General features: G+C 35.5%; 1 protein-coding gene across 8 annotated transcripts in view; it reads right to left on the bottom strand.

The window, feature by feature from the left end:
• The window catches only part of COP1 (COP1 E3 ubiquitin ligase), a 277,806-nt gene that overhangs the window by 93,708 nt on the left and 161,477 nt on the right, over positions 1-22,621 (bottom strand). For all 8 annotated transcript variants that reach the window (XM_034941240.4, XM_034941236.3, XM_063598396.1 and 5 more), the window contains 3 exons: positions 14,061-14,204; positions 11,591-11,699; positions 11,063-11,144 (listed from right to left, as the gene is read on the bottom strand). In XM_034941240.4, coding sequence (XP_034797131.1) covers positions 11,063-11,144; positions 11,591-11,699; positions 14,061-14,204 — 335 coding nt within the window. The remainder of the gene's footprint in view (positions 1-11,062; positions 11,145-11,590; positions 11,700-14,060; positions 14,205-22,621) is intronic.

Below are 22,621 nucleotides of genomic sequence, written 5' to 3'. Positions count from 1 at the left end.
CATATGGAATTCTTCCAGACTCGCTTCTAAACTACTGTCCAGGTCCTACAGAAAACAGAAAGTTATCCATATGAGTAAAAAGGGAGAGTGCTATTTCAACAAAAACTACCATAAAACTGAGGGGCAATGTGTATTGTTTTATACCTCTATAAAAAGTATGAAAGATTAAATACAAAGATGTAAACTTTAATACTGTTTACCAAATATAAATAAGCTTGACTCTTAAAAACTTTGTCAAAGGGAAACAACAGACCTTGTATTAGTAGCTAGACGTTGTCATACAGCAAACTGCCCTAAAGCTTAGCTACTTAAAACAGCAAACATTTACTATCTCACACAGTTTTGGAGGTCAAGAATCTCAGAGCAGGTAAGCTGGGTAGTTGTGGCTCAGTCTCAACACACTGCAGTTGAGCTGTCCCTCCTAGGACTCTAGACTATTAAACTACCACTTCCAAGCTCACTCAACATGACTTTTGGCATAAGGCTTCAGTTCCCCACCATGTGGGCTTGTGACAATGCAGATGTTTCTCCCAAACCAAGCGACTGCGAAGAGAGAAAATGATGAAGATAGAGGCTACAGAGTCTTTTATAACCTAATTTTAGAAGAGGCATCTACTGGTCACATAAATGAAGCCTGGAACAAGGTAGGTGAAGGGGAACTACACAAGCATAAGAACACTAGCAGGCAGAGATCCCTGGAGGCCATGATGGATGCTGATCAACATAAGTCTTTAACATTTCATTTAAATTCAGGAGAGAATATACTTAGTAAAGCTTTAACTTATAGGAAAGGTAATTGCCTCTAAAGTTATAAATTATAATAACTGTTATCATAATGCTATTTATTAAGTTATTTAATCTGCTGATGAAAAACTGGAAGCATTACAATCAGCATGAGTTTCACTAACTGATTTCTAAAATCTACCAAGACTTCACAGTTGTCACTTGTGCATTAACTTATGCAACTAAGAAAATTTGGAATGAAGGGCCAGGTGCGGTGGCTCATGCCTGTAATCCCAGCACCTTGGGAGGCCGAGGTGGGTGGATCACTTAAGATCAGGAGTTGGAGACCAGCCTGACCAACATGGTGAAATCCCATCTCTATTTAAAAAAATACAAAATTAGCCAGCTGTCGGGGCGAGGGTGGGGGGAACATGCCTGTAACCCCAGCTACTTGGGAGGCTGAGGCAGGAGAACTGCTTGAACCCGGGTGGTGGAAGCTGCAGTGAGCTGAGATCGTGCCATTGCACTCCAGCCTGGGCAAGAAGAGCAAAACTCTGTCTCAAAATAATAATAATAATAGTAATATTAAGGAAATCTGGAATGAAGAAGAACCTGTAACTTCTGCTATCATACAGTCTAAATTCTTCAAACTCACATTTAAAGAAAAATACCTTTAAAGAATGTGTTTAATTCAAAGGCAAGGTTATTTATTGGAAACAATTCTCAGGTTACATATTTAAAAAGGAAAATATATTTCTCCAAAAGAACCTTTAAAATGACTCATAAAATTCCTTTCTGATTAGCTGCCACATAATGATGGTTCTTTAACATGTAATTATGTGCATATATACTTGGAACTAAATTATTTTAAAAATATACAGCATATGTAGGAAAAATATTCATATGAACTCAGTTTTTATTTAAGCAATGAAAAAAACAGCTGTTTAAAAAATTCCTCAGTTAAACATTTACTAAATACAAAATATAGAAAATAAGCAAAATATATTTGTATAAAATAAGTGATTTAAAATATTCTCTAACTATAAAGTTATCACAAAGGCAATATTTTATATGATCGCCAAACAGACAAGAGTAATAAATACATTTAAGTAACACTAAATAATACTCTTAAGATGGGCTTAAAAGCATTTGAGACTTTTACTGCCAAGCTAAGAGAGTAAGCCAATCTCTCTCACTTTGAGTTTACTCTGGACAATATCCAAAAAACAAAAGCAACTATATGAGGAAACTGAAAAAGTAAACAAAAACAGTCATTTCCAGGAGAGAATTCTAAACTTAAATGAAATTCGTGATGAAGAGTACCATTTATCCCCCTCTCTTCTCCCTTGGCAAGCTAAAGTCAGCACCTCAAGCAACAAACACTAAGTAAAATTGTTGTGTTTATTAATGACTTCAGCAAACCAGGGGATTGGGAGTAATTTTTTCCTTTTTACTCTTTTTCTCCTCCAACTTTTCCCCATGGGTGGGCTTCAGTCACAGAGCTACAGCAGTATGAGAAGCTAATACTCAGAGTAAAACTCTGTGTATATAAAAAGGAGCATCTGTGATATAACGAATATGAAAAAGGCGAATCCCCATTATATTTTTCTTATTTATTCTCTTGCTTCTTTGCCCTTGTGGTGGGCCCTACTAACAGAATTCAGCAGTAGACTGGGCACTAAAGTCTCCTAAAATGAAACAACCCAATCTTCTTGACAAAGTATCAGTAAAAGGGGGCCCTGGGAGATAAAGAGTCGGGGAGAAACCTGGAAAGAAAGTAATGGAGAAGGAGATTCTACAGTTCTGTGCATTCACTGGCACAGTCACTTCTGAGCTGTGTATGTGCAAGATGGACACAAAGCAGAGCAGCAAATGCTTTGTGCACTGAACTACAGTTGAAAAGATGACCCAAGTCCTAAACTAAGCTCTAACTGGCATGGGCATTAGGCAGACTCAAAGTACCACAGCAAAAGCTCTGAGAAATGAACTGATTGTTTCCTTTGACAAGGCAACAATCACCTAGGGAAAGCAAGACAGAACTTACAGTCTAAATCTAAGCCAACTGATCACCTACTAAGAAATGAAGAAACAAACAAAAAACCAACATTTCCCACACAATTTAAACAGGACCCAACATCTTACAATATAATATTCAAAATGGCTAAGAGACAACCCCAAAATTATTCAACATACAAAAACCCAAGAAAATGTGAAGAATTTTCAAAGGAAAACACAATTAACAAAGGTCAGTCCTAAGGTTTAGATGTTGGATCCCAAGACATTAAATGAAACAGATTTTAAAGCAACTATTGTAATTATACTCCATGGGGTAAAAATAAACAAACTTAAAATTAATGGAAAGATAGAAGCACTCAGAGAATATATAGAAACTATTTTTTTTAAAAAGAATCAAATGAAAATTTTTGCAAAATGGAGATGACAGATGAAGGAATCATGAGCTAGAAGACAGAACAATATAAATTACCCAATCTGAAGAGAAAAAAATATTGACAAGAAAAAGAATATGAGGTCTATGAGACAGAACGAAAGGGTCTAATACATTAACATAATTAAAATCCCAGAGGAGAGGAAAAAGAGATTACTAGCAGTAGTTTGATAAGTATGTGACAAAGTAGTTTTCAGAGGAATATTGACAGGGATAGTGATATTATATATTAACAAATGATTCAGTCCACCAAGACATAACAATCCCAAATATATTTATGCCCTTAACAATAGTTTCAAAATATATCAGGTAAAAACACACTTAACACAAAACAGGTAACTAAACAGAGAAATAAAATCAGACTTTAACATTTCTGTCTCATAATCAATAAAACGAGACCAAACAAAAAAAAAAAACAGCAAGCATACAGAAAATCAGAAATACAGTAGCAACAACTTTGATCTGACACTTACAGAACACTCACCAAACAGCATTTATAGTACAGTTTCTTTTCAATGCATTTGAAATATTTATCAAGGTAGTTCATATTCTGGACCATAAAACAAATAACAAATTAAAAAAGTTAACACCATGTAAAATATATCCTTTAACCATAAGAGGATTAAGTTATAAATCAGCAACAGAATGATTTCTGAAAATTTTAAGGAAATTTAAAAATACTTTAAACAATCCATAGATGAACAAGAGCATAACAAGAGAAATCAAACAGAATTTTAAACTGAATGGAAAAGCAAATATACTAGTCATGAAAACAATATAATAGCAAATATAATAGTAAATAGTCATGAAAACTTGGTTTCAAATTTGTTTCAAAATTTGCTAAAGTAGTGCTTAATGGGAAATGTATATAACAAAAAATGTTCAGATTAAAAAGACAAAAGTATCAATTAAATGACATAAACTTCAATCTTCAAAAAACTAGAAAGGGGAGGAAATTAAACCCAAAGCAAGAAGAAAAATGGGCAGAAATCTATGAAATTAAAAATAGAAAATTACAGAAAAATCAACAAAACCAAAAGTTGAGCATTTGAAAAGATTAAGAACCTAATGCCAAGCTGACCTAAATTAATAAACAATAAATAAACCAGAGGACACAAAATACCAATTATCAGGAATAAAAGACAGAAGATGACTTCATCACAGCTTCTCAGAGGTAATGAAAAAAACAAAAAAACAAAAAAAAACACAAAAAAGCATGGCTACAAACCCTAGAGATATGAGTATATTACAAATATAGACAGTCCCCAATTTAAATAGCTCAACTTATGATTTTTTGACTTTACAATGGTGAGAATGCAATGTGCATTCAGTAGGAACCATACTTCCAATTTTGAATTTTGATATTTCACCAGGCTAGTGATATGTGGTATGATATTCTTACCTGTATTATTCAACATTGTATTGTAAAAGTCTTTGTGTTATTTTGCTTAATTGTAGGCCAATGTAAATATTCTGAGCACATTTAAGGTAGGTTAGGCTAAGCTACGATTAGGAGTATTAAATGCATTTTCAATTTATGATGGATTTATTGGGACTGTAATCCCATTGTAAGTGGAGGAGCATTTTATGGACTTTGATGCCCATAAATCTTGTAACAAATAAAATGTATCGATTCCCTGAAAGAAATGAACTGTCAAAAATTTCACTCAAGAAGAGACAGATAAGTTTATTAGTTCAAAATCTACTAAGGAAATTAAATTCTTAGTTAAAACCTTCAAACAAAGAAAACTACACGCCCAGAAAGCTTCACTGACAAATTCTACCAAACATTTAAGAACAAAAGAATAGGCCAGGCGCAGTGGCTCAAGCCTGTAATCCCTGCACTTTGGGAGGCCGAGGCAGGCGGATCACGAGGTCAGGAGATGGAGACCGTCCTGGCTAACACAGTGAAACCCCGTCTCTACTAAAAATACAAAAACAAAAATTAGCCAGGCATGGTGGCGGGTGCCCGTAGTCCCAGCTACTCGGGATGCTGAGGCAGGAGAATGGCATGAACCTGGGAGGTGGAGCTTGCAGTGAGCCAAGATCATGCCACTTCACTCCAGCCTGGGCGACAGAGCAAGACTCCGTCTCAAAAAAAAAAAGTATAGTAAGAAAAAAAAAACACATAGCACATAGAAGAGGAAAATCATTTTATGAGGCCAGCATTACCCTGATATCAAAGTCACGAAAAATTACAAAAACAGAAAAAAAACAACAAAAAACTTCACCCTCTGAAACAAACAAACAAACAAAAAAACCTCAAGTCAAATCTAGAAATACAGAAAAAGAATAATATATTCATGTTTATCCTGGGAATGTATGGCTAATTCAAGTTTTGAAAGTCAATGACTATAATTCATAATATTAATAAAGAGAAACTACATGATGATACGTGCATAAAAAGTATTTAACAAAATTCAATATCCATCATGATAAAAATTCTCAGCAAACAAGGGAATGGAAAAGAACGTCTTTAAATTGACACAGGTGCCTACTAAAAGCCTAATTTAGTCAGTATATTAAGTGATGAAAAGCTGCAAGATTTCCCCCTAACATCAGGAACAAAGCAAGAAAGGTTCACTGTTGTCATTCCTATTTACCATTATACTGAAGTCCTTGCCAGTACAAAAAAGCAAGGCGGGAACGGGAAAGAAAGGCATACAGTTGAAAATGAAAAAGTATTAATGTTTCTATTTGCAGATGACGTAATTGGCTATGTAGAAAATCCCAAGGAATCTGAAAAAGTAATCTATACCTACAGTGACTTTAGCAAGTACATTGGCACAATGTTTATATTTTAAATATCAACTGTATTTCTATAAACTAGTAAGAATGAAATTTTTAAAAATACCATTTTCATTAGCACCAAAAAATAAAATACCTGCGAAACTTGCATGCTGAAAATGACAAAACTATGAGAAAAGAAATCATAAAAGCCCTACATATGGAGAGATAAACCATGTTCATGGACTAGAAGACTCAGTATATTAAGATTTTAATTTTTCCCAAATTGTCTATAGATTGAATACAATGGCAAACAAAATCTCAGCAGGATTCTATGTAGGTACTAGCAACTTGATTCTAAAATGTATATGAAAAGGCAAAGGAAATAGAAGAGTTAAAAATCATTTTCAAAAACAAGGATGAAGGACTTACTACTTGATTTCAGACTTATTACAAGCTACAAATCAAGACAACATGGTACAAGTAAAAGGAGATAGGGCTGGGCATGGTGGCTCATGCCTGTAATCCCAGCACTTTGGGAGGCCAAGGCGGGCAGATCACAAGGTCAAGAGTTCGAGACCAGCCTGACCAATATGGTGAAATGCCATCTCTACTAAAAATACAAAAATCAGCCACGTGTGGTGGCGTGCGCCTGTAATCCCAGCTACTCAGGAGGCCGAGGCAGGAGAATCGCTTGAACCCGGGAGGCGGAGGTTGTGGTGAGCCAAGATCATATCATTGCACTCCAGCCTGAGCAACAGAGCTAGACTCCATCTCAAAAAAAGAAAAGAAAAGAAAAAGATAGATACATAGATCAATGCAGAGTCTAAAAACAGGCCCATACACATCCCTTTATCAGAAATGGACAGATCCAACAATCAGAAAATGAGCAACGAAACAGCTAAACTGAATGGTACCATCAAACAACTGGATATAACTGACATCTACAGATTATTTCTTTCACTAACAGTAGAATACACATTATTCTCAGGCTCATATGGAACTTTTACGAAGACACACCACATTCTGGGGCCATAAAACACATCTTAACATGTTAATTTACGAGACTGGAGATCATACATTGTATCTGTTAGATCACAGTGGAATTAAACTAGAAATCAATAACAGAAAAATAGCTGAAAAATTCCCAAATAATTCTAAGTAACACATACATCAAAAAAGGAATCTCAGGGGAAATTTAAAATATTCAGAACTAAGTGAAAATAAAAATACAATTTATCAAAATTTGCGGGATCAAAAGCACTACATAAAAGGGAAATTCATAGCACTGAATGCATATATTAGAAAATCTAAAATCAATAATGTAAGCTTCTGCTTTAGAAAACTAGGAAAATAAGAGCAAGTTAAATCTAAAGTAAGCAGGGGAAAAAAAAAAAACTAGAGCAAAAATAGATGAAAGAAAACAAGAAACCACGAGAAAAATCAATGAAACAAAAGTTGGTGGTTTGAAAAGATCAGTAACATCAATAAGGCTCAATTCAATCCTTACCAAAACCTCAAAGAATGTTTTACAGAAAAAAAAAAAATTACCTTAAAATTCATATAGAATTTCAAGAGATCCCAAATAACCGAAACAATCTTGAAAAAGAACAAAGATGGAGGACTTAAAATTTCTGATTTCAAAACAGCTTACAGTGTGGTACTGACATATAAACCAACAGAAGAGCAGAGAAAGACTAAAGATAAACTCTTGCATATATGGTCAAATAATTTTTGACAAGGGTGCCAGACCATTCAATAGGGAAAGGACAGTTTTTTCAACAAGTGATGATGGAAAAATGAAATATCCACAGATAAAAGAATAAAGGTGGATCGTTAACATCATATTATAAAAATTAACTCAAAATGGATCAAAGACATAAATATAGGAGCTTAAAACTATAAAAAATCTTAAAAAACAAAAATTAAAAAGTTAAAAACTCTTAGAAGAAAACTTACAGGAAAACCTTCATGACACTGGATTTGGCAATGATTTCTTGGATATGACACCAAAGGCAAAGACAACACAAGAAAAAATAAACAAACTCACAAACTGGACTTCTTCAAAATGAAAAAAATTTTGTGCATTAAAGAACACTATAAAAAAACTAAAATAAATAAATATATCTATTGTAACATGGTACTCTCACTAATTTAGAAATTCAAGGACAATTTTTCTTTCTTTACTTTCTTGCTCTTTCTTCTCTCTCTTCCCTCTTTTTCTCACTTCCCTTCCTCTCTCTCTCCTTCTCCCTCTCTGCACCACCCCCTTTTCCCTCCTTCTCTATCTTTCTTTTCTGAGATGGGGTCTTGCTCTGTCATCCAAGCTGGAGTACAGTGTGGCACAATCCTCACTCACTGTAACCTTGAATTATTGGGCTCAAGAGATCCTCCTGCCCCAGTTTCCCAAGCGCTGAGACTACCTGTGCGCACCACCACGCCCAGGTAATTTTTAAAATTTTTTGTAGAGACAGGGTCTCATGCAGGCTGGTCTCAAACTTCTGACCTCAAGCCATCCTCCTGCCTCAGCTTCCAAAATTGCTGGGATTACAGGTGTGAGTCACCATGCCTGGCTGACGAGTTCTTAAATCAAGGAAAAAAGGTATTCCATTCTGTATATAGTAGGAATAAACAACTTGCTACTCTATGGCCCAAAACTTTTTAGGGGCAGTCCACTATTGTTTGTTTCCCTTTTTACAGAATAGACTGTGCTCCATTATTTCATTTCTTTTATGTATTAAAAGGCCAAAGGGAAAGGCATAACATGATGCGAAATAAAGCTTCCAATGCTAGAGCTATCCTTGCCTATCAAAACAATACTGAAAGTTATAGGCAGAAAAGAAGAAAAAGGCAAAGAAATTAAGGGTAGTAATGCTAAGATAAAATAAATCTGTTAACATAGCTTTATACACTTAATGGTGAGAAGAACCAGACCAAAACAGCACATTAAGGAAAAACAGAAAACAGTGAATAGTAAAGATGGATATAAAAGAAACAGAAAAAAAGGTCAATTAAATTGGCAAAAAGTGACGTAGAATTTTGCCTTGATATATGATGAACTTCGTTAAGAGATTTTAGTATACAATAGAAATTAAATAAAATACAATGCAGCACATAGAGATTTCTAAATATTTCCAGGAAAAAAAGGTTATTTGGTGGTATATCTATCTAAAGGACTTGGTTATAAGATAGCAGCAATTTCTAAATGTCTCCATGTGGAATGAATCTAAAAACATCATTAGAATAAGGATGCAGTACATTCATTTTTCATTCACTCAAGAAGAGAAATCAATTTCTCTGCTTGGATTCTTTTTCTTTTTTTCTTTTTTCTTTTTTTTTGAGACAGAGTCTTGCTCTGTCATCCAGGCTGTAGTGCAATGGCGAGACCTGGAATCACTACAACCTCTGCCTCCTGGGTTCGAACAATTCTTGTGCTTCAGCCACCCCCAGTAGCTAGGACCACAGGCCTGCACCACCACACCTGGCTAATTTTTGTATTTTTAGTAGAGACGGGGTTTCACCACATTGGCCAGGCTGTTCTCAAACTTCTGGCCTCAAGTGATCCACCCACCTCAATCTCCCAAACAAAGTGCTGGGATTACAAGCATGAGCTACCACGCCCGGCCCCTGCTTGGATTTTAAAAAAAATAATCAGTAGGCTGGGCATGGTGGCTCACACCGGTAATTCCAGCACTTTGGGAAGTCGAGGTGGGTAGATCACTGGAGGTCGGGAGTTTGAGACCAGCCTGGCCAGCACGGTGAAACCCCATCTCTACTAAAAATTTTTTAAAAATTAACTGGGTGAAGCCAGGTGCAGTGGCTCACATCTGTAATCCTAGCACTTTGGGAGGTTGAGGCAGGCAGGTCATGAGGTCAGGAGTTCGAGACCAGCCTGGCCAATATGGTAAAACCCTATCTCTACTAAAAATACAAAAATTAGCCGGACATGGTGGCACGTGCCTGTAGGCCCAGCTACTCAGGAGGCTGAGGCAAAAGAATCGCTTGAACCCGGGAGGCAGAGGTTGCAGTGAGCAGAGATTGCCCCACTGTACTCCAGTCTGGGCAGCAGAGCGAGATTACGTCTCAAAAAAAAAATTAGCCGAGTGTGGCGGTGCACACCTATAATCCCAGCTAAATGGGAGGTGGAGGCAGGAGAATCACTTGAACCCGGGAGGTGGAGGTTGCAGTGAGCCGAGATTGCGCCACTGCACTCCAGCCTGGGCGACACAGCGAAACTCTATCTCAAAAAAAAAAAAAAAAAAAAAAAGGTGGCTCATGTCTGTAATCCCAGCACTTTCAGAGGCCGAGGCAGCAGGGCAGATCACTTGAGGTCAGTTCGATACCAGTCTGGCTAACATGGTGAAACTCCACCTCTACCCAAAATACAAAAAATTAGCCAGGCATGGTGGTGGGTGGCTGTAATCCCAGCCACTCGGGAGGGTGAGGCAGGAGAATCGCTTGAACCTGGGAGGTGGAGGTTGCAGTGAGCCGAGATCACCCCACTGCACTCCAGCCTGGGCAGCAGAGCGAGATTCCGTCTCAAAAAAAAAAAAAAAAAAAAAAAATTAGCCAAGTGTGGTGGTACACACCTATAATCCCAGTTACATGGGAGACTGAGGCAGGAGAATTGCTTGAACGCAGGAGGTGGAGGTTGCAGTGAGCCGAGACTGCGCCACTGCACTCCAGCCTGGGCGACACAGTGAAACTCTATCTCAAAAAAAAAAAAAAAAATAGTGGCTCACATCTGTAATCCCAGCACTTTGAGAGGCTGAGGCAGCAGGGCAGATCACCTGAGGTCAGGAGTTTGATACCAGTCTGGCTAACATGTTGAAACCCCATCTCTACCAAAAATATAAAAAATTAGCCAGGCATGGTGGCACGTGGCTGTAATTCCAGCTACTCGGGAGGGTGAGGCAGGAGAATCGCTTGAATCCGGGAGGCAGAGGTTGCACTGAGCCACAGTTGTGCCACTGTACTCCAGCCTGGGTGACAGAGTGAGATTCCATCTCAAAAAACAAAACAAAACAACATGGGGAATAATAATAATCAGTAATCACAAAGGACTGACATGAGTTTGAGTAAATATTTGTATTTCTGCCGATGAAAGGAATTACAGTTAAGAGGGCCAGGGAGAAGGAGGTGCTGAGAAAGAGATTCAAACAGTACCTTTTGCATCATCAGAACCTGAAGCCAAGAGTTTAGGATCCATCAAATTAAAGTCAACACTCCAACACCTCTTCTCATGCTCCTGGAAGCAGAAAGAAGACAGTAGCCTCAGACAGAATACAGATCTCAAAATGAATAAAGCAAGAAAAAAAAAAACCTGATATCAATGTATTGTTACGGGGAGAGGGAAAGACAACAGGCTAGAAAACAAATGAAAAGCAAATAAGATGTTGATATAAAGTACTTCCAAAACTTTTAATATATACATTTACCAAAATTATTGCTTTTAGAAATTTACCTGATACATTCTATAAAGACCAAAGTCTGAAGAAATGCTTTGGAAAAGTATGTGGTACCAAAAGAGGGAGACAGGAAAAAAAAGCATTTGGTATTGCATAGGTGTTACACAGGTATAAAAAATACTAAATAGTGACTTCAAATCTGTAATTATAAGGCACATGAAGTTCTAAAAGTTTAAACAAACCAAATATATGATTCATATAACATGTAACTAGTACCCTTATTTACCTGATAGACCTTTGACCTCTGTCCTGTGAATCCATCCCATAAAATAACAGTGCCTTCATAATCACTGCTAGCTAACAGGTTCTTATGGTAACTACTCCAACTGATACAGCTGAAAGAAATACAGTTAAAAGTTACTTTACATAAAAATAAATAATAATGGGATAAAAATAATTTTAATGTGTTCAGAAAGATTTGCACTATTTTAAAATGGTCTCTATCAGTTCACAATCATTATTCTGCCCACAACATACCTGGGAAAAGACATATCAATAATTTTGAAATTTTAAAAATAAAAATTAACAAGTAATGACCCTAACCACCTTTTACTGTGATCACTAGCTGTTAAGATGGATGTGAGCCTAGAGCTATCACTGGCCATCTTTGATACATGAGGAAACGATGTCTATCAGTGAAGGTGATACTATCCAGAGGGCTCAAGGCATACCATGACAGAATGACAGACCTGATGAGACTGTTTAACCCCCTGGATCCAGTTGTGCCAAATCATATAAGCCAAATAAACTACAGTGGATTGGGTTTCTGTATTTACATCCCAAAAGTCTTGACTTGACTAATTATAACTTATGACTAAAATTCCAATTAAAAGCATCTAAAAGTTAGAATCAAACTTTTATCATTTATGGTTTTGGCTATTCTCAAGTACTCCAGAAGTCTACAACATCTAAAAACTTCTGCTGAGATACATATCTGCATCACGCATATAGTAAAGGGAATGCATATTATGGAAGAAGTTACTTAGAAGACAGTTAATGTAGGTAACTTCTAAGACATGAACACAAGGTCTTTTGCTTTCTACTAGTTGCACTGATGCTAAATTCCAGAGACTGGAAGAGTTTATTTGCATTTTTAAATATACTTAATTAGAATTTCTGGTAGAAATTATCTGGAACAATTAAGAGACACATTTTGAATTTAGGTAGACTTGAGTTCAAATTCCAGATCTGTTACTTACTAGCTGTGGCTCTGGCTAATTTAGTACACTTTCACAGTAGATGTGCTCCGAATCTATTTTAGGCATCCTTAGGTATTGATCCTTTCAGCCCCAGGCCCACAGCTTTCAGCCTTGAGCGCTTTCACCATTTATTCCAATATACCAGGAAGTATTGCACATTTTTACACGTACAAATACAGAACAGGTAGACAGCACATTTAAACTTTCTAATCCACGTTTTCATTATGTAATATATTATGAGTACTTGCCATGGGCCAAGTGTTGTTCTGAGTGCATTATGGGGATTTTTTAAAAGTACAATCCTATTAAATATTACTATTGTGACCTCCATTTTATAAATAAGGAGCAGGAAATGTTTAAGGGCACAGACTCTAGAACCAAACTACTTCAGTCTGAATCCTGGCTCCTCTATATAGCAGGTGTATAATCTTAGGCAGGTTATTTACCTTTCTGTGCTCAGCTTTCTTTGTATAAAATGGAGCAATAATGGTAACTATCTCATAGGTCTGCTAAAGACAAAGCACTTAGGATAATGCCTGATGTATAAGAATTCAATAAAGTTGTATCTAATTCATGTTATATCCTCTTCACTTAGGACATAAACTATAACAGATTCTCAATGATGAGTGCCACAAATGAATGGGGAAGCTCACCAATTATCGATATAGTATTTTTATAAATGAACTAGAAAAAAGAAAGTTATAACAAATAAATTATACAAAGACTGTAACAAACATACTATGTATGCCATTCATTAAAGATAAAAAAGGTTCAAGGATGGCTATTTTGAAAATGTTCAAAGTTCTATACAAAGTTATTATTAGATGATTTCCTCATATAATTCTCTTTTAAAGCCAGTGCTCATGAGAACAGCTTGGGAAGCTTGTTTAGAAGGAAAAAAAAAAAAAAAAAAGCAGATTCTAGAATTCTTCTGAGATTTTTTGGGGAGCAGATCAGGAGTAGAGTCTTAACATACTGTTAGTGTTTAAGAGTATTTTAGGTTTGAAAAGCACTGCTTATAAAGTATAATCTCTAATACAGAAAACATAAACACCATTCCTTCAGTGAAAAGCAGAATATTCTTGTAAAAAACATTCTTAAAACTAGAAACAATTCTAATATGTTGAGATATGTGCAAGCTAGGGGAAAAATTCCTGATGTTCAAATACTATTCATAAGCTACATTAATCCTCATTCAGTACTCCATAGAGTCTCCAACAACCATGTCCAACAAAGACCTTTATTTGATTAAGTGAAAGAAGAACTTTAATTTGGCAACCAGAAAAAAAAAAAAAAAGGCTAACCTCACAAGAAAAAAGCAACCAATATCTGTAAGAAAGATGATATAATAATATATACTCTGTATACATAGTACAATAATAGTGTTCACCATGAATGAGTAAAAAGTGTCACGCAAAGGTAAAATAATCTCATGATAATTACATATGCAAATTGTTACATCTACACTGCATCATGTCAAGAAAATAATGTAAATACCTGATTTTCGAATTGCAGGTCATTTCATTCTCAGGGTAATGAATATCCACTGCATCCTGGATGACAGTGTCATATTCATAGACTTTAATCTTCTTTGTAACTCCAGCAATCGCAAAATAGTCACAATCCCGGTCAAATTCAATACTAAGGGGAAAAAGTATATAATGACAACATTTCAGAATTTGCTATTTTCTATTTCTAAAGTAATTCGGTCTACAAGGATAAAAGATCTACTTTAAATACCTTCAAATTGTACTAGACCTCATATCCAGATTAAGTAATCAACACATGTCAAATTAAAAGTTGTTGAGATTTGTGTAATATAAAACTTTTAATATATACATTTGTATATCTACACAATTGTGCACAGGTGTACTTTTGTTCCAAGACACCTGACATGCTTTTCATTCAGTTCTAATAACCATATTACAGCTTACTGAGAAAGATTTAATGGCGTGAATCATTTGATATACTAAAAGTATGCCAAAAGACAATTATCAACTAATTTTTCCATACATTCTACTTATTTCCCTGCCATTTTGTGGAGGTAGTAGAATTTCACAATATTAAATGTTATTTTTAATAAATAAATTAGTATATAATTTGAATTACTGAAGCAATTGGGTGATGACAAGCGGATGGAATACATATAACAGAACCATTGAATTATCATTACTTTTCCCCAAATCCATACCTAATCCCCCTCCCCAAATATCTCTCTGAATTATAAAACCCCAATACACATTCCTCATATCACAAAAGAGGTTAAATAAATAAATAAATAAATAATCTCCTTTCCTTCAGCGTTATTCACTCCTCTCTTGCTGATCATTTTTATATAAGCTCCAAAACAAGCTGTTTGAAAGCAAGTACAAGATCATACTCGCTTTTACAGAACTTGCAGCCTAAACAAAGTTGTTGTTACATAACCAGCTGGAAATCTAATTAGCCCAAAGGTAGTAAAAGTTGAAATGAATCATCACATACATTATTCCTCAGTATGATTTAAGCATCTTTTCTAGAGGTTTAGCGATAAGAATTCTCACTGATCTACAATTAATTACATAATAATACCTAATATTCATTAATCATTCACTAACTACTAAAACATTTTGCATGTATTACCTCATTTAGTGCTCATAACAACCTGTGATATATGTATTATTATTATCTACATTTTACAGATGAGAAAATGAAGATTAGAGGTGAGGTAAATTGCCCAAAGTTAGTCAATTTGTAAGTGGCTGAGGTGGTATTCAAAAACAAGGTAGTCTGGTTTCAGAGCTGGTGCTAATAATTACTATGCTTTATTACAGATCAAAGCTGTTAATGTAAAACTCAAAGTGTAAAGGCTAAAGGTTTAAAGGTTTAAAATCTATGTGTATGAATGTATCTTCAATATCTATGTATGTGTGTTTCTTCTCTCAAAATGCCTAGCTAGTGCTCTGTATCTATTAAGCATTCATTTAATGCATAAAATACAAACACCTACATACAAAAATACAAACATCCATTTTCTTAATATCCATTCACAGAACAGTTAATATTAATGATTTATTAAGAAGCTTGCTGAACTGATGATGATAAGTAAGAAAAAGACACATTAAGAATATTTCAGGCTGGGTTCGATGGCTCATGCCTGCAATCCCAGCACTCTGACAGACCGAGGTGGGAGGATCCCTTGAGTCCAGGAGTTTGAGACCAGCCTGGGCAACATAGTGAGACCCGATCGCTACAAAAAAATGAAAAAATTAGTGAGGCACAGTGATGGGTTCTTGTCTCCAGAGACTTGGGAGGCTGAGGTGGGAGGACTGCTTGAACCCAGGAATTTGAAGCTGCAGTAAGCCATGACTGTGCCACTGCACTCCAGCCTGGGTGACACAGCAAGACCCTGTCTTAAAAAACAACTACAACAACAACAAGGACTATTTCCCTTAAAGACACACATTGATACGCCCACTTTTCTTTACAGCTTTAAATGCTTCCTTAATTTTATATAATTTTTTAAAGAATTAAAATTCTTTTTTTTTTTTTTTTTTACAGAGATGGGGTCTCACTATGTCGCCTGGGCTGATCTTGAACTCCAGGGCTCAAGCAATCCTCCCACCTCAGCCTCCCAAAGTGCTGGGATTACAGATTTCAGGCGTCAGACATGGTGCCCAGCCAATTAAAAAAAAAAATTTATTCAGTTAAGTGTCACTGACTAGAGCACAATTCAGCAAATGTTCCCTCCAGTAAAGTATGATACTATAGCAATGCAGTAGATTTATTTGTACAACCTCAATTGAACTGCTGCCTCAGCTACTACTTGCTGCCATGTGGATTTTAACGCACCATAACTATAATGATGACAACTATTCATCTATCCCAACTCAATTTATACCCATAGTCTCATGTCACTGAAGGAGAAATACTACTTTATCTGGTAAAGGACAGAGTTATTATCAGAACTGAAATCCTGTTTTTAACTTAGGAGGTTTTGGTATAGCTGAGACTTCAAGTGAACTAGTTATGTTATCACTAAATACTTTTTCTCCACCTACTCATATATATAGCTAATCAACACCATTCCAATGTTGTGCCAGTAAAAGTATGCCATTACTAAACTATTAGTTTTAACATATATAATACGTTTAAACACTAACCTATCAAAATAATAGCTTAAATACTTTACAGGGAGAAAACTGACACATAAGTAAAAATGCTGTCAAAAGAATTAAGATGATGACCTAAATATGTCTATTATTTCTTCTGCTGGTACCCTGTTATTCAAGACAGCTCTCTCTCTTTTTTCTACATGTTATTATTTAGTGACATTAGCTAACTCTTAACTCTCATACTAAAAAGTTAACTTTTTGTTTTGATTTCATTGCTATTATTTTCTTACATTTTGGTTATGTTTTGTTTTTAATATATTAAGGTATCAAGAACCTGTAGAGTATGTTTTTAAAAATATTTTGGGGGTAACAAGATCCTTTTATACTGTAAAAATAGATTTTAATAGAAATATTAATCAAAAAGTATAAAGAATAATATTATTTCTAGAAAATTTTGATTAAAAGGGAAAGAAAGACAAACAGGTCCCCCCCCAAACCACCTTTTTTAGTGGAAGAACTTCCACATCACTAAGACTCAGGATTTAAGGACTTCTAGATACTGAAACATTTGCTCCCTATCTCTGACATATTTAATCATATATATTCTCAAACATGAACATAATGAGATTCTAAAAACAGATCATGAACTAACTGAAATGAACACTGTAATTTTCAGGTGCAGAAAGCTTTCTAGAACTAATACAAAACAGATGACCTCTTATATAACAGTATGATATTTCAACTACTTTTATTATGAAATCTGATAATCCAAGCAAAAGTACTTCAAAAGTTAAACAGTGACTACTTAGGCTGAAACTAAATAAAAGGTAAACTAATTAACTGAAATGTTGCTTATGCAATTAAATTCAAAAACAAACTTTAAGTCTTACTACTGTTATACAACGTTCATTTCTGCCATCCACTGTCAGCAGTAATAATTAAAACAAGAGATTTATAAAAATTTACTGCATGACAAATTCAATTTCACAGAATTTGTTTTTAATTTCAACATACAAGTATACTTTTGAAAAATCGTGTTTCTGGGGACATAAATTGCATTTTTCTTTCACATTTTGAAACATTTCAACTGTTAAAAGAGTGATTTATATCAACAGCTGAAATACGTAATTCAGCTGTAGGAAACTAGCTGTATTCTTTGTCAAAAATGTCATTAGTCAAGTGATTAAGCAGCAAGGCAAGAAACCGCACAGGACAGCTGATTAATGCATACTGCCAGTACAATGCGGCACAAAGCAATGAAAGCCGTCAATAAGCCCAAGCAGTGAATTTTGTCAGTGTTTCCAATGTCTCTCATATCTTTTTGCAATTATAAGTATTAACAAACATGGTAGATTAGTGTCCCTGGATGCTAGAGCCCAACTTATCAAATTAAAATATAAAGTAAGAGCAGTTGTCAAAGGTCTCATTCTCATTCATTACCATGATAGTGTGCCTCAAGAGCAGGTAACTAAAACTTTAAGGAAACAAAATATACGTTTAGAAACTGGCCATTTTAACGAAAAGTGATGAGCAGATCTTTAAAAAAAATACAAACACAAGTAAAGTAAATTAAGAATTGATGTTACTCAACTTTCTTCCAATCAATACTACTTAAAACTTCCATAACATACATAACACTTGAGATGTGTCAAGCATTGTTTTAACCACCTTACATAAATTATATAAGCTTCAAATCTCCACTGTATAAAGAAACTGAGGTATACTAATGTTAAGTAATTTGTCCACGGATACACCAGATAATTCAAATTTAAGCAATTGGTTCCAGAGTCTATGCTCTCAATCATCATGCAAACTTGCAATTTCAATTAGAACAAATGAGCTGGTCTTCAATGAACATATACACAGGCAAAATAAGAATAACAACACAGAATAATAATATACATTACATTATATATAGTGATAATAACACATAATTCAGCCTGTGCAACAAGTTAAACACAAAGGGATAAAAAAAAGAATAAGGTAGCCTCACCGGGTTTATAATTAGTAGAAGAGATTACAGACAATATATGCAAATGTCAAATGATAGGACAAAATATTGATAGAGGAATTCAGGAGGCAATGATTATTGGGGCTCATTCGAAGAAAAGAATGAACCGTGAATATTTTCAGCCATCAAATGTCCAGAGTGCCAGTTATCTGCTGGATACTAACATAGCTGCTGAAAAAACCAAGATGTTAAAAAAAAACACATTACAGTTATGTGCTATTTAAGGACATCTTATGTTCCCACAAATTATAATGAAGCTGAACAATTCCTAACTTAATGACTTGCAGTGCAACAACACGATTCTCAGGTTTGTGGAGAAGATGGTGTGAACAAACCTACCATGCTGCCAGTTGTATAAAAGTACAGCACACACAATTAATGTACAGTACATATACTTGAAAATAAACAACTGTTAATGGTTTGTGTATTTACTATACTATACATTCATCATTATTTTAGTGTATATCTTCTACTTATTAAAAAAAAAAACAAACAAACTGTAAAGCAGCCGCAGGCAGGTCCTTCAGGAGGTATTCCAGAAGATCTTATCATAGGAGATGACAGCTCCATGTGTGTTACTGGCACTGAAGACTTTCCAGTGAGACAAGATGTGGAAGAGATCACAGTGATTCCGTTGACCGTGACCGTATGTAGGCCTAGGCTAATACATGTCTTTGTGTCTCAGATTTTAACAAACAAATAAAAAAAATTAAAATTAAATTTTAAATAGAAAAGGGTATGAAGAAAGGATATATTTTTGTATAGTTGTTCAATGTGTGTTTTTAGCCAAGGGTTATTGCAAAAAAATCACGAAGTCAAAAAAAATTTTTTAAGTTATAAAATAAAAAGGTTACAGTAAGCTAAGGTTAATTATTGAAGAAAAAAATTTAGATAAATTTAGCTAGCCAAAGTGTGCAATGTTTATAAAGTCTACAGTAATATACAGTAATATCCTAGGTCTTTACATTCATTCACCACTCACTCACTGACTCACCCAGAGTAACTTCCAGTCCATTAATGGTAAGTGCCCTATACACGTGTACCAGTTTCTATCTGGTATATCCTACATTTAGATACACAAATACCATTGTGTTAAAGCTACCTACAGCATTCAGTACAGTAACACGCTATGTAGGTTTGCAGTCTAGGAGCAAAAGGCTATACTATATCACCTACGTGTCTAAGTACACTCCAAGATGTTTGCACAACAAAAATTGCCTAATGACACATTTTTCAGAATGTATTTCCATCGTTAAGCAATGCAGGACTGTATTTGAGAAATTCACAGAAGTATATATTGGGCCTGGGCTACTGAAACAGCCTCCTTATCAAGACTCCTACTCCTGAAATTTCCCTCTTCCAATCGATTTTAAAGACTGAATTAGGATAAATTTCCAAACACACAGCTCTATTCATATAATTCTACCCATTTACTACTATGTAAAATTCAGACTCCAACTATTACTGAAGATCCTTCAAAATGTGGCTTGAGTGTTTTCCTAGAACATATTTCATTAAAAAAAATGTATGTAGGCAATGGTTCAAAAAGTATACAGAAAAAAAGCAAGCCTCCCTCCCACTCTTGCCAAATAAGTACCCAATTGCCCTCTCTGTAGGCAACCAATAATTTCAACTTGTGCATCTTACTAGTTTTCCTATGCATAAACACGCATACACGTATTTGGTTTTTTTCAATTAAACATATGAGATGACATCATATATACTGATTTGCACTTGCTTTTCTCCCCCTCATGCAATAGTATTTTGACCATCATTTCATATCAGCACATATGAGAGCAACCTCATTTTTGTCTCCAATGGTTGCACAGATTTACATTGCCTGGATGTATCAAATTATTTAACCAGGAACATTTCATTTCTAGTCTTTCACTGTTAAACAATGCTGGGGGAAAAAAAACCCCTTCTATATGTGTCAATTGACACATAAGCAAGAGTACTCTTAAATACACCTAGAATATGAAGTGCTAGGTCAAAAAATATGTGCACTTTTCTATTAAGTAAAAGCTAAATCTCTCTCCACCCAGATAAGCCATTAATAATTGCAATTTCTTCCCTAAATGCTCCCCTTGCTTTCTCATTCTAAGTGAAACCCAGCTCTCCCCTGAATATACTGCTTCCTCAAAGTCTTCCCACATTCCATGTTCAAATAGGCCTGGAAGTAAATTCGGTGTCCTTACTATACATAGCTTCTTCGTCATTTTTCTCTCTTCTCCCTGAAACCTCCCAGCTCAAAATCTCCTGTAACATATACCACCCAATATGTGTCCTTGATGCTCCTCTACCAACCCACGAGTTCTTGGAAATTCTAACTTTCAGCTCACTGTCATTTTCTTAAAAATTATTCCTTTCATAATTGTTAATTATTTTAATAACTATATATAGATGATTAATATCCTGGTCTATCAGTTTTCTTGACTTCCTCTTCTCCAAAGATCTTTTATTCTGCCCACTTCCACTTCACACAACCATGACCACACCCTAAACACTTTTTCATTACCAATAACTTCACTCCCTCCTTCACCTTATGACATAACACTTTCTGACAACTACTTCCATTCTTTCCAGTTGATTCCTTGTCTCCAACAATCCTTCAAGGCCATTGTGATCTAAAAATCTATGGAACCTACACCCACTGCTCCTCACTCTGTTATGTATTTACTTTCTTCTTTCCCAACATAAATTACATGGCCAGTAAATATAACTCCCTCACACAACTTTGCACTCTGTTACCATTTTCATTCTCTTATTTTTTGTACTTTACCTCCCTGGCAAAACTAACCCTAGTTAAATTTCTCTACTCACTCTACATTTGAACTGGCAGACTTGAATATGGTTAGAGAAAAAACATGCAACCATGTTCTCTGGTCTCATTTTAAATTCATGATCACTATCCTTAAGGGATAGTGATCCTTAAGGAGGCACTTAACACCAACTTCACAGGAAACTACCCTCATCCACTCACTCTTGAAAGAAGTTAAATAATTTTTCTTACTCTTCACAAATTTCCCATACCTTCATAATCACTCTCAGCAAATTATTCTTTTTTTTTTTTTTTTTTTTGAGATGGTGCCTCACTCTCCAGGCTGGGGTGCAGTGGGCATGATCTCGGCTCACTGCAACCTCCGCCTCCCAGGTTCAAACTGATTCTCCTGCCTCAGCCTCCCAAGTAGCTGGGATTACAGGTGTGCACCACCATGCCCAGCTAATTTTTGTATTTTTAGTAGAGACAGGGTTTCACCATGTTGGCCAGACTGGTTTCAAACTGCTGACCTCAGGTGATCTGTCCGTCTCGGCCTCCCAAAGTGCTGGGATTATAGGAATGACCCACTGCACCCGGCCAAATTACTCTGTTTTTAAGTTTACTGAAAAATATAAAAAGAACAAGGAGATATACTTTCCAAAGGCTCCCACTAACCACATCCTCCACTTATCAGTATTTATACCAACATATTTTCATATATTCTGTGGTCTTTCTTGTCATTCCGAACGATGTGCTCCTAGATGTAACCAACATTTATACTTGTGCGGTAAGTCCCATCCTTGCTTACCTACTCAAGGATTGTTTCCTAAATTTCCCTCCTCTCTCCTGTATCAATCAATTTTTCCATCTATCCTGGATCTTTTCCATAAGGCTTCCATGTTTTTCTTCCTTTTCAAGTAAAAAACAAAACAAAATACCTCTTATATTCCTATATCTATTTCAGCTACTATCCTATTGCTTTCCTAACACCATAAGTTTACAAAAAAAAGTTTTCCATAACCTCTCCTCTCATTCTCTTTAACTCACTGGAATCAAGCTTTTACCTCCACCTCTGAAAATGCTGTATGAAGGTCAATAATGACCACTAAGTTGCTAAACAGAGCAGTCAACTCCGAATTCTGACCTTCCTTAAATATCAACAATAGCTGACATTGATGATCACTCTCTCTTC

Source organism: Pan paniscus, chromosome 1 (genome assembly GCF_029289425.2).
Source record: "Pan paniscus chromosome 1, NHGRI_mPanPan1-v2.0_pri, whole genome shotgun sequence".
NCBI classification, from domain to species: domain Eukaryota; kingdom Metazoa; phylum Chordata; class Mammalia; order Primates; family Hominidae; genus Pan; species Pan paniscus.
This window is presented reverse-complemented; position numbering and strand designations above follow the sequence as displayed.